This window comes from Saimiri boliviensis, chromosome 3, assembly GCF_048565385.1.
Source record: "Saimiri boliviensis isolate mSaiBol1 chromosome 3, mSaiBol1.pri, whole genome shotgun sequence".
Taxonomy (NCBI): Eukaryota; Metazoa; Chordata; class Mammalia; order Primates; family Cebidae; genus Saimiri; species Saimiri boliviensis.
The window spans coordinates 8,358,713-8,370,839 of record NC_133451.1 but is presented as its reverse complement, the minus strand read 5'-3'; the positions used below and the strand labels follow the sequence as shown (position 1 = coordinate 8,370,839).

Below are 12,127 nucleotides of genomic sequence, written 5' to 3'. Positions count from 1 at the left end.
AATCCAAATTTGCTGAACCCCAATATCCTAATTTAGAAAATGAATACTAATATTTATTGATATAGTGGTTTTGAGGATTAATGAAATAAAATAATATACTGCCTGGCACATGGTAAATGCTTAATGGTAGATAATATTAATAGTACAAATTAACATTTATTAACTCACTGTAAGTATTTTACCTTTATCTTCATTTTGTTCTCACAACAACACTACAAGTTAGGTACTATTAATTTTCCCATTTTATAGGTAAGGAAACAAAAGCACAAGAAGTTAAGCAATCTGCTCAAAGTCACACGTTTTGAAGCTGGCAGAGCCAGGATTGCAACACAGGCTGTCTGGCTGCAGAGTCTGGCTCTTAGGCACTATACTACGCCACTTGTTCACACTATTTTCCCCTCTGGGCTTACTACCAACTTTGCTAATTATGACACATCATGATTAAGTGACTAATTTTTCATGTTTACATAGCAACCCAGCCTGCTTCTAAGCTCCCTAAGGGCAAGGACTAAATCTATGACTTCTTTCAAGCTGCCTTCTCAGTGCATTATGTAATAGTAGCTATATGCTGACAGATAACTTGACTGATCTGCCTACTATCTTTCACAAATGCTTTTATTTGTTGGCATTAACGATTTCAAATCTGCTTCACAAATGTGCAAAAAAGGGTTCACACAGCAGACCTGAGACTGCTATCCTTGGAAAGGCCTGCTTGCAAGGTTAACCCTTGCCTGGCATCTGAGAACTTGGACTTTGGCAGAGTTCATGACATCCTAATTGATAAAAACAGCTCACTGTGCCTGAACTGTTTTGCAAAAAACGCAGTCTGAATGCAGTTCAGTGCTGAACACCTGCTTTCTTCCTGGGAGTCTAGAGTTTTAATACATGCTAGGTGTGAGATGCCTATGTGATCAGCCCCTAATAGAATCCCTGGGCAGTGAGTTGCTAATGAGCTTCCCTGGTAGACAACACTTCATACACGTTGTCATAGGTCACCTGCTGGGTGACTCCATTGGAAGAGGACTCTTAGAAGCTCATGCCTGGTTTCCTCTGGACTTTTGTCCCACATGCCTTTTCCTTTGCTGTTTTCCTTCATATCCTTTCAGTGTGACAAATCATAGCCAGCAGCAGGACTGTATGTTGAGTCCTATGAGACCTCCTGGTGAATCCTGGAACCAGAGAGCAGTGCTGGGGACTCCCGATACAATAAGAATTTTAAAAACGTGGGCCGGGCATGGTGGCTCATGCCTGTAATCCCAGCGCTTTGGGAAGCCAAGGAAGGAGGATTGCTTTAGCTCAGGAGTTTGACACCAGCCTGGGCAACATAGTGACATCCCACCTCTGTAAAATAAAATTTAAAAATAGCCAGATGTGGTGGCACATGTAATTCCAGAGTAATTCCAGCTACTCGGAAGGCTAAGGTGGGAGGATTGCTAGAGCCCAGGAGGTCGTGCCACTGCACTCCAGCCTGGGAGACAGGGTGAGACCCTGTCTCAGTAAAAGAAAGAGAAGAATAAAAAAGAAAATGTGTCCCCAAACCATTATGTGATGTTATCTCCTGAAAGAACATCCTAAAACATTTCCAAAGCTGGTCTAGAAATGGTCCAGATGTGGACACTCGTTCACTGATGAATTCAATCTCCGAGGCCGGAGGAGCGGCAGTGGGAACGACCGTGAGGACACAGCTCTTGCATTCTAGATGCTCATGTGAGCCTGGAGGGGAAGACAGGCAGGCGCCATGGGAAATACAGGAGTCTGGCCCTGCTGCTTCCTGGCTCTGTGGCTTTGGATGAGTCATTTACCCTGCTGGAGCGTCAGTGTTCTTATCTGCTGATGGAGCTCCTAATAGTACCTGCACGAAACAGGTAGTGGGGTTGGAGAGAGGTGCACACTCAGAGCACGCGACATCGAGCAAGTCTGTCACGGGTGACCCGAGGACAGCCTCCGGTGGCCTGCTTGCCGTGCCCTAGCTCTTCTCTCAGGCATATACTTTCAGGAACAACAAAAAAGGGTAAGGGGGTCAAAGAGATTGAGGTAAAATGGCTCAAAAGTGTGCCAGGGTTATTAAGAGACAAAATGGGCAAGAGCACAGATTTTGGACCAACAGCCTGGCTCAAGCCCCAGCTATGCCACCTGTGGGACTGTGAGACCTTGGGTGAGTGGCCAAGCCTCCTGAGCCTCAACTTCCTCATCTGTAAAATGAGGAAGGTAACAGGACCTGCCTCACGGGAGTTTGCTGTGGGCCAATAAAGTGGCTGGCATGGAGTCTGGCACACATTAAGTACTCCATAAGCCCCAGCTATGGCATTTTGTGAAGATGTTCAAACACGGTACGTTGCATAGGGTAAGTGCTCTACAAACTTGAATTGCTATTATTAGTAATGCTATTATTAAATAAGAAACATCAAGAAAAGCAATACTTACAATCTTTTCTTATCCACCACTCTTTTAACTCGGATGGCTCTTTGTTCTGAGTAAAGTTTACATACTCCTGTAGCAGGGGAAAATACCAGAATAGAGGCCGCTTAAAACAGCTTCTCAGGCAAAGACATCATTAAATATCATGAGATACTACAGTCTTCAGCTAGCAAAGCAAAATTCTGCATCACATCTATTGTGAAATGCCACATTTGACCTTTAAGAAAAAATGAAATACTTTTTAAGTAATCTTCAATGAAATCCAAAACGGCAGTCCGGTGCTCCTTCACTTGCTGGGAATGTATCTCTTTGTGAGCTGTAACAGAAAAGGACAACATTCAGGTCTTCGTATTCAATTATCCTAAAGAGCAATTCATCAGCTTCCTCAGAACACTTTCTTTATTGAAAGTAGTTTTTAAAACACAGCTATAAAATGAGTCTTGTGTCAAGTGACACTACATTTTTAAAAGAGTAAGATTTATTAGGCTTTGCAAGACTGAAAGATTAAACCTGTAGAAAAACTACAGTCAAATAATTTATGGTTTATTAGAGCATTTAAGGATAGTATTTGATGCAGCCACTTCCTGAGTGCTGACCCCATCTGTGTTAGCAGCATCCAGTGCTCAAGCTGACCTTCAGGGAATATGTTTAAATCAAACTGAAATCACATGTTCCTCCTGCCTGAACTGGTGCTGCTTTTCAGCCTGCAGTGCCCCATCTTCACCCTTGGCCACTCACATTCTGAGAGTCCCTTAGACAATGAGTCAAACTTTCCGTCTCCAGGAAACCTTCTATGACTACGAGGCACAAAGATGCCTTTCTCTTGGGAACTACCACTCAGAAGTGTGGTAAAAAGCCAGACCTACAGTCCATACCACTGGTTTTGATGAGACAGTGACCACAGACTGAGATTGAATGCCTACTGTGTGCAGGCACTCTGCTAGTACTTTACATATGTACTGCTAATTACAATAGCAATTCTGAGTTTCCTCATTTTACATATGAAGGTCCGAGGCAATAAACAGCCCAAGGTTGATGGTTTCATGTGTAAATACAGGTTTTGTTAATATTCCTGTGTATTTCTGGGGTATCTCAATGACTATATATGCCCTTAAGGGTAATGGGCATGATTTATGTCTTTACTATAGGGCTGCTTAACCCAAGATTCATGTGGGGAATCCAGAAGCTCTGAGAAATTGGGTATGAATTTTGTGTGTACGTACATTTTTCTGGCAAGAATGCCTATTGCTTCCATCAGTCTCCAAGTGGCCCGTCAGCTTTCTAATGAAAACCTCCCAAACAAAAGTCTGTGTTGTAAGCACAACAGCATCTGGCAGCTTTGAACTCTACTTACTATTTAATGTACTCTGTATCTGCCTAAGCAAATTAAAAAAAAAAAATCAAGAAAGAGGTGTGACTTGGGAAGCCATGTCATTGTCTCAGGGAGAATTAAACATCAATGAGTGAGAAAATAACCACTCTAGTGCCAGACATGGTTCTAAGCATGCTGTAGGAATTAACTTAGTTCTCATAATGACCCAAGAGATACATCCCCTAATGGTCTGCATTTCATAGACAAAAAACCAAGGGCCAGGGAGATTCAGTAACTTGCTGAGGGCTATATGGCTCGGATGGGCGGAGCTGGGGTGCAACCTAAGCAGCCCTGGCTCCAGAGCCTTCCTCCTAACCTTGAAGGTTTGACAGGAAAGTTTACCTGAATACTACAAGCAGAGAGCTTAAGTACCCCAGGCTGTCAACCCCCATCCCACTAAGTGCCACACAGAACAGAGGCACACGTGCACATGAGCATGCACACACACACACACACACACACACACACACACACACACACAATTTGTCTTCGCTATCTCTGGCCCCTTGGTAAATTTTTGGTTCTTGTTCTGTTTGGAGAGGTCCTTCCTTTCCGTCTGCCTCCTCCCACTGGTGTAACTCGAATGATACGGCCTTTTCATGACTTTTAACAGCTTTGGTTAAAACACTGATAAAGAAAGCAAAGATTTTAATGTTTTAAAACCTAAGTGGAAATAAGAGGAGGGAGTTTTAACTGGCTGCACCGTCTGAATCTTGCTTAACGGTTTGCTGTATTCACGGTTGCCCATTTGCATCTTTCAGAGTACTTTACCTTCTGTTCGTAGTTGCTGAATTGCTTCTGAACAGGTCCTCATGAATATCTGGGCATCCTGGTCTATCTGGTCTCGTTCTGAGTCTGTCATCCTCCCATATTCAGACATGGTATGGCTAAAAACAGACAGAGAGCAAAGGAAAGGGCAGCAGCAAATGATAACATAACATAGTCTGAGTGGGATGGGAAGGGAAGAAAAGGCCTCCCTCATCAAATGACATTTAAGCGGAGACTTGAAGGGTGAGGAGAAACAGGCCAGGTGAAAAAGTAAGAGAACCATCTAGACAGAGAGTTGAACCAACACATATGAAGGGTACATGGTAGAAACCCCTCTGGAATAGACCCATTGATTCAAGGCACATAGGGAGTGGGAGAGGGAGAAGGGGCATGGAAGCCAGGCTTATGAAGAAGATAGGCTCTGCCTTTGAGAACAATGGAACAGCTACTGAAGGGTCTCACACACCCAGTGACTGAATTAGACGGTAGAGGGTGTTCCCTAAATATTCCAGGCACACTTCCATCTCAGGACCTTTACACGTGTTGGTTGTCTCCTCCTTCTGGAATGTTCTTTCCCCCGATAGCTGCATAAATGGATCCCTTGCTTCTTTTAGGTGTTTACTCCATGTTGCCCTCTTAATGAGGCCTTCCCTAGCCCAACTTTATAAAACTGTCCCCTCCCTGACATTTTCTATCCCACTTCCCCTCTCCTTCCCCACAAAGGTACTCGCCCCACTCTAACATTCTATATATTTTACTTAATTTTTTCTTGCCTGTCTCTCCCCTCTAAAAATGTAAGTTCTACAAAGGCAAAGACTTCTGCTTGTTCACTGCTGTATCCCCATTGTCAAGAGCAATGCCTAGCATTTAATAGGCTGATTAATTAATAAATCGGTAATCAAATACTTTTGAATGAACTGAACCAATGAATGAGCCTGAGTTGGAGAATGCGCTTGACACACAGCTACATCTGTGCTCCCTAGTAAGTTCCTCCTGAAATGATTCTTCCCCCGACCCAAGCCATCCCCTTCCCAAAGCCTTCTCTAGGAAACTTAAGGCACAAATAAACAGGGAATGCATCCATCCTGAGGACAGGCCTCTTTAAAAAAGAAAAGGGTGAGGTGAGCATGGCGTCCTTCTCAGTCCCAATCACCAGACAAGCATCCTCTTCTCCCTTGGAGTCACCCCTTCCCGATAGCCCCCACCCCACTTCCACAATTCTGGGGGAGAGTTGAGAGTTGGAAAAAGAAATCCCACAGGCTCCTAGGGAATAGATGATCCTCTCTCAATAGAACTTGAAGAGTGACACAGAATCAGTTCCTTATTCTAATGTTCCTTAGGATCTTGTATCAGTTGCTTAGGCTTGGCACGGCAACCATGAGAGAAAGGACTGTGTCTGAGGCTTGAAGACCCAGCAGTGAGACAAAGGGGCCAAGCCTGCAAGCTCAATCCCCTCTCTCCAACCACAGCCTACGCCCAGCTCCAGATGAACAGCTTCCTTCTGGGGAGGAGTCAGAGTTGCAAGCAGAGGGGCCAAAGCCTTACGTTCCCCACCAGGAACCTTCTCATCGGAAGCAGAGGATGACAGGGTCAGGGACAAATGAATCAGAAAGCTACCAACTTAGAATATGTATCCTGCGGACACAGCAGACCTAGAAATGACTAGTTCCAAAAACATTAGATTAACATTCTCCTACTCTATATTTTGATTTAATGGAAACTCAGATCAGTGAAACTGAAAAGGTCTAAAGGTTAATTTGATAAAACTGATTATTCAATTAAAAGGCAATGTTCCTTTAGGAAACATTATATATATACATTAACCTTTTAAATTGAAAATTGACAGTATGGCTATTCTGTTACTAAGAACAACAGAAACAAAGAAAGTTTTTTTCTCCCAAGTGTTATTGTTTTGTTGCCAGGATATTGTGGAAAAGGTCCATCTACCAGAAGTGGAGACATTATTTTTAATTAAAATCATTCAGAGATCTAGCCAGAGGCTATCTAGGTTGCATGCTGTTCTGCTCTAGTAAAATGTCATTATTAAAAAAAATTAAATGGGTCAATAAAGTCTGAGCTCTACATTCCGGAAAAAATTACAGCTTCCTAATTATGTCAAACTAACAAAGCCTCATAGGTCTGAAGGCAATATTTCTACACATATTCTTTCAATTCCATGATCATACTCCACATAAAATGTTCCTAGGAGCAGGCCAAGGCCAGCACATTGCATTAGGAGGGCGGAAGGGTAAAAAAGAAAGGCTTTAAGCAGTCTACCACCCTTGGGAGGGAGAACTTGACGAGAGGCAGTAAGGGTGGCCTTTCTCCACCTGGAGAGAGCGTGGGCTACTGGAGGGATGCTTATTCCCTAGTCCTCATGTTTCTATGGGAACCAACCTCCCCAAATGACACCTTGCCTCCTCCCAGGGCCTCCTATCTCTGGCCCCCTGGAAGAAAGCATGGGCTATGCATTCAGTCACCACCCCTTTCTCTCTCCTCTCTTTCGCCAACTTAGAGACAGCAGAGGTTCTGCTCTGTTCCTCTCTGTCCTATGTTGCAAAGGCGCCTGTCCCTGCTGTCTGTGCTCCAGGGCCTGTGGCTGTTCAGTGGCACTAATGGCTAAGTGTGTGTGTCTAATTCATGAGCAGAGAATCAGCAATGCTACCCACCTGCAAACCTAAGCTTTGTCTGCTGACCTAGAGTTGACCAATGATAAAGCTGATACAACAACGTGGGTCTCCACTGTGTTGATCTGACTTCTGCCTCCATTTCTTTCTTTCTTTCTTTTCTTTCTTTCTTCCTTTCTTTCCTCCTTTCTTTCCTTTCTTCCTTTCCTTTCTTTCTCTCCCTCCCTTCCCCTACCCCTTTCTTTCTTTTTCCCTCCTCCCAACACTCTCTGGCAGAAAAGAGGTAGGTTTTGTCTTGTTCAATAATCAATATCCTCCAACCCCCTGCAACTGTCTCATTGGTCAAATAGGGTTATAATTCAATTATCATTTACCAAGAGACTTCTATGTGCCTGGAATGCTCACACCCATATAATTTAATCCTCACAAGAACATTATTCACATTTTAGAAAAAAGAAATCAAGCACAAAGATGAGTTACATACATTCACATGATAAATACATGGAAGAATTGGGACTGGAACTTAGGTGTGACTGACCCCAAAGCCCATGCTGTTTCATAGGGACCAAAATAGCAGGTGGAGTAGAATTCAGTGTGCACGAATTGGCAATAAACAACTGGCCTCGGGAAAATGAGCAAAACACTGAGTTTCTAGCTAGGCATCGTGGCATACACCTACAATCCCAACTACTCAGGAGGCTGAGGCAGGAGGATCACTTGAGCCCAGGATTCTGAAGCTAACCTGGGCAATGCAGCAAAACCACCTTTAAAAGAAAAAAGACCGAGTTTCTAGAATGAGGCAATGGACCTAACAAGACTAAGCATGCCTTGGAGACAACAGTTCCATCTCCTGAAACTATCTGCCTGTAAGCGGCAGAGCTGGCACTGGCCCCAGGGAACCTGATCCTCAGTCCCAGCATCTGCTGCCATTGTAGCTGGGAGAGGGGAAGGCTTAGGCCCTCTTTACCGTACTGAGACAAGAGTCTATACTGCAGTAGTCTGGGAACACCGAAAAACAACGTGCAGGAGCCTTCTTTTGTTGTTTGGGTACAACTACCTTAACATCATCAAAAGCTTAAAATGACTGCAAAGTTGGCCAGGCGCGGTGGCTCACACCCATAATCCTAGCACTTTGGGAGGCTGAGGCAGGTGGATTGCCTGAGCTCAGTAGTTTGTGACTAGCCTGGACAACATGGTGAAACCCTGTCTCTACTAAAATACAAAAAAAATTAACCAGGCGTGGCAGTGTGCGCTTGTAGTCTCAGCTACTTGGGAGGCTGAGGTAGGAGAATTGCTTGAACCCGGGAGGCGGAGGTTGCAGTGAGCTTAGATCGCATCACTGCACTCCAGCCTGGGTGACAGAGCGAGACTGTCTTCATCAGAGAAAAAAAAAAAAGACTGCATCTGGATGCCACCGTGTTGTTCTTTTTGCATTGCATTTCAATGATATTGTCTAGTTTGAACCTCTCATCTGCCTCCTGAGTGATTATCCCTCTCACTGTTGGCTTTGCAAACTTTTTCTGAAAAGGGCCAGAGAACAAACATGTTAGACTTTGTGGGTGGGCCTTGTAGCCCATCACAGCTACTGGACTCCACTGTTGTAGCATAAAAGCAGCCCTAGACAATATGCAAACAAATGAATGTGGCCATGTGCCAATAAAACTTTATTATGAACACTGAAAACTGAATTTCGTATAATATTCACATGTGATAAAGTATCATTATATTTTCCCCAACATTAAAACATGTAAGTAAAATGTACATTTAAAATGCAGATTTGGCCTGCGGCTGTATTTGCTGACCTCTGGTTTAGAGGAAGATATTGAGTTTCATAGATTCATAAGGTTTGTAAGGAGTGGTGTGAATCAAACCAACAATCAAAGCATTTACTTTGCTGGATGTCTTTTCAAGGAAAAGGGAAGTTAATAAGGGATTTCTCTGGAAGATATTTACAACCACCTCATCAACCTAAGTTGTCAGATACTAAAGAAAAGCTACAAATTGATAGCTTTATATAAGCTTTGTAATGTTTTACAAAATCCCTGTAGCTTCCAGTTTTATAGCCTATCGAATTAGTATTTGATACACACACACACCTCTAGAAATAAAATTGACTCTGCAATGCAGTGTTAACTATTTTAACTGAGAACTTAAAAATAAGGTTTTCTTGGTACTAGTATGCATTAGAATAGTTATTTTAGTATATTCCAAAATAATGCAAATGAAATGCATTTAAAAGCATAAATTTGCGTATGTATGTTAAGTGTAGGTAGACAAAGCATCAAGGATTATTTAAAATTCAACTGGGGTATAATTGTTTTTCTCTGTTGGAGAATTTATATGAAGTATTTCCATTTTTGTATATATTGACAAAGTTTAAAAAAAGCAGAGATTTATTTTATATTCTCTATCTTTGTGACAGGAAGGCGCCTGACATTCAAACATCCCTTGTTTTATAAAGATGAAATCCTAAAAAGATGCTCCTAATGATGTTATCTGTCAAATCCAACTTTTTTAATTTACATAATACATTTGAAGATGAGTCTCAGGGTAAAATGCCATCCTAAGGCCAGGTGTGAATGGACCTAGGGGAAGAGACAGAGACAAGGCACCTGTACTGCCACTGCCTGTGGAGAGCTGGAGTCTATTCCAGAAATTGTTTTGTAAGTGTTACTTAGAATGACTTTTTCTCTTTTTCTTTACAAATGGCATTTTCAATGATTTGCATCATTCCTTCATGTGCTCGATAAATGTTTAGTGTGTGAGAGACTATCCTTTTCATCTCTGCATGTTTTACAATAGGGCAGACACTGTTGGCAGGCTGCATGCACGTGCCAACCCCTTTTTATCTGAATTCCCGTCCTTCTTTACCAAGGTAACTCATACTCCTTCAGAGCTCAGCTCAAATGTCACTTCTTCAAGGACAATTTCTCTGACAACCTAAAATTCCTCAAAAGCTACCTGTTCTCATTAGAACTTCTTGATTTCTGCTTTAATTTCATTACGTACCCAAGAGTCATTCAGGAACAGGTTGTTCGATTTCCACGTAGTTGTATCTCTGTGAGGTCAGTGTGACATCCCTCTTATCATTTCCAAGTGTGTTTGTTTGAATATTCTCTCTTCTCTATTAGTCTAGTTAACAGTCTATCTATATCATTAATTTTTTTCCCCCAAAACCTGGATTTTTCCAAAAAAAGTGGCTCCCGGATTTGCTGATTTTTTTGCAGGTTTTTTTTTTTTTTTTGTATCTCTATTTCCTTCAGTTCAGCTCTGATCTTGGTTATTTCTTGTCTTCTGCTAGCCTTGAGATTTGTTTGCTCTTGGCTCTCTAGTTCTTTTAGTTGTAATGTTAGGTTGTTAACTTGAGATATTTTTAGCTTTTGATGTGGGCATTTAGTACTATAAATTTTCCTCTTAACACTGCTTTAACTGCATCCCAGAGATTTTGGTATGTTCTATCTTTGTTCCGTTGGTGGAAGCATAAATTAGTTCAACCATCATGGAAGACAGTGTGTGTGGCAATTCCTCAAAGACCTAGAGGCAGAAATACCATTTGACCCAGCAATCCCATTACTGGGTATATATATCCAAAGGAATAGAAATCATTCTATTATAAAGATACATGTATGTGTATGTTCATTACTGCAATAGTCACAATAGCAAAGACATAGAATCAACCTAAGTGCCCATGAATGAATGACAGACTGGATGAAGAAAATGTGGTACATATATATCATGGAATACTATGCAGCCATAAAAGGGAACAAGATCATGTTCTTTGCAGGGACGTGGATGGAGATGAAATCCATTATCCTCAGCAAACTGATGTAAGAACAGTAAACCAAATACCACATGTTCTCACTTATAAATGGGAGCTGAATAATGAGAATGCATGGACATGGGGTGGGAGGCAGTGGGGAAGCAAGTCTTGCTTATCTAAGAAGTATGGATGGGCTATATCCTGCAGGCAGGGAAGGGATCTCAAGAGGGAAGCAGGGGATTCCATCTATGATGATGAGGACTACACCCGTGCCTTCCAGGCAGACCAGGAAAAGAAGGGACGAAGCAGGGAGTTGAGAATAACGATCAGGCAAGTGACAAACACTGCACTGAAGCACTGTAGAGAGGATGGGAGGAGGAGGCAGCATGCAGGGAGACAGTGCTGCTCACAGGTGCTGGGCGAACAGGACAGTGGCAATGGGAGAAGCCTGTGCTCATGACATGCATTTAGGAACAACTGTAATTGCCCGATGGGTTCATCTTGCCCACTACCCAGATAGAGCCGATTTATTAAGACAGGGAACTGCAATAGAGAAAGAGTTAAATATTTATAGAGCGGTCTAAAACGGAGACTGGAGTTTTATGATGACTCAAATCAGCCTCCCTGAACATTTGGAGGCTGGGTTTTTTAGAGATAGTTTGGTAGGCAGGGGCTAGGGAGTGGGGAATGCTGATTGGATGGGCTGGGGATGAAATCCTAGTGAGTCAAAGCTGTCCTCCCGCACAGTCAGTTTCTGGGTGGGGGCCGTAAGACCAGATGAGCCAGTGTCCTGGTCTGCGTGGTGCCAGCTGATCCATCAGAATGTGGGATCTGAAAATACTTCAAACATCAATCTTAGGTTGTATAGTAGTAATGTTATCTATATGAGCAACTGGGGAGGTTAGTGGTCTTCTGGCCTCTGGGTGCATGACTCCTGAGCCATAACTTCTAATCTCATGGCCAACTTGTTGGTGTTACAAAGGTGGCCTTGTCCCCAAGCAAAAAGGGGGTCTGTTTCCGGGGGTGGGGGGTGTTATCACACTTGTTTCAAAGTTACACTATAAATTAACTTCCTCTCAAAGTTAGTTTGGCCTAAGACCAGTAATGATCAAGGGCATTTGGGAGGTTAAAGGCAAGATGGAGTTGATTAGGTTGGATCTTGTTCACCAGCATAATTTTCTG

The 12,127-nt window shown here is 42.8% G+C and overlaps 1 protein-coding gene across 4 annotated transcripts in view; it reads right to left on the bottom strand.

Annotated features, from left to right (window-relative positions):
* The window catches only part of STX18 (syntaxin 18), a 117,588-nt gene that overhangs the window by 30,513 nt on the left and 74,948 nt on the right, over nt 1-12,127 (bottom strand). For all 4 annotated transcript variants that reach the window (XM_039468053.2, XM_003934670.4, XM_039468052.2 and 1 more), the window contains exons 3-5: nt 4,562-4,677; nt 2,657-2,734; nt 2,425-2,491 (exon numbers count right to left, since the gene is read on the bottom strand). In XM_039468053.2, coding sequence (XP_039323987.1) covers nt 2,425-2,491; nt 2,657-2,734; nt 4,562-4,677 — 261 coding nt within the window. The remainder of the gene's footprint in view (nt 1-2,424; nt 2,492-2,656; nt 2,735-4,561; nt 4,678-12,127) is intronic.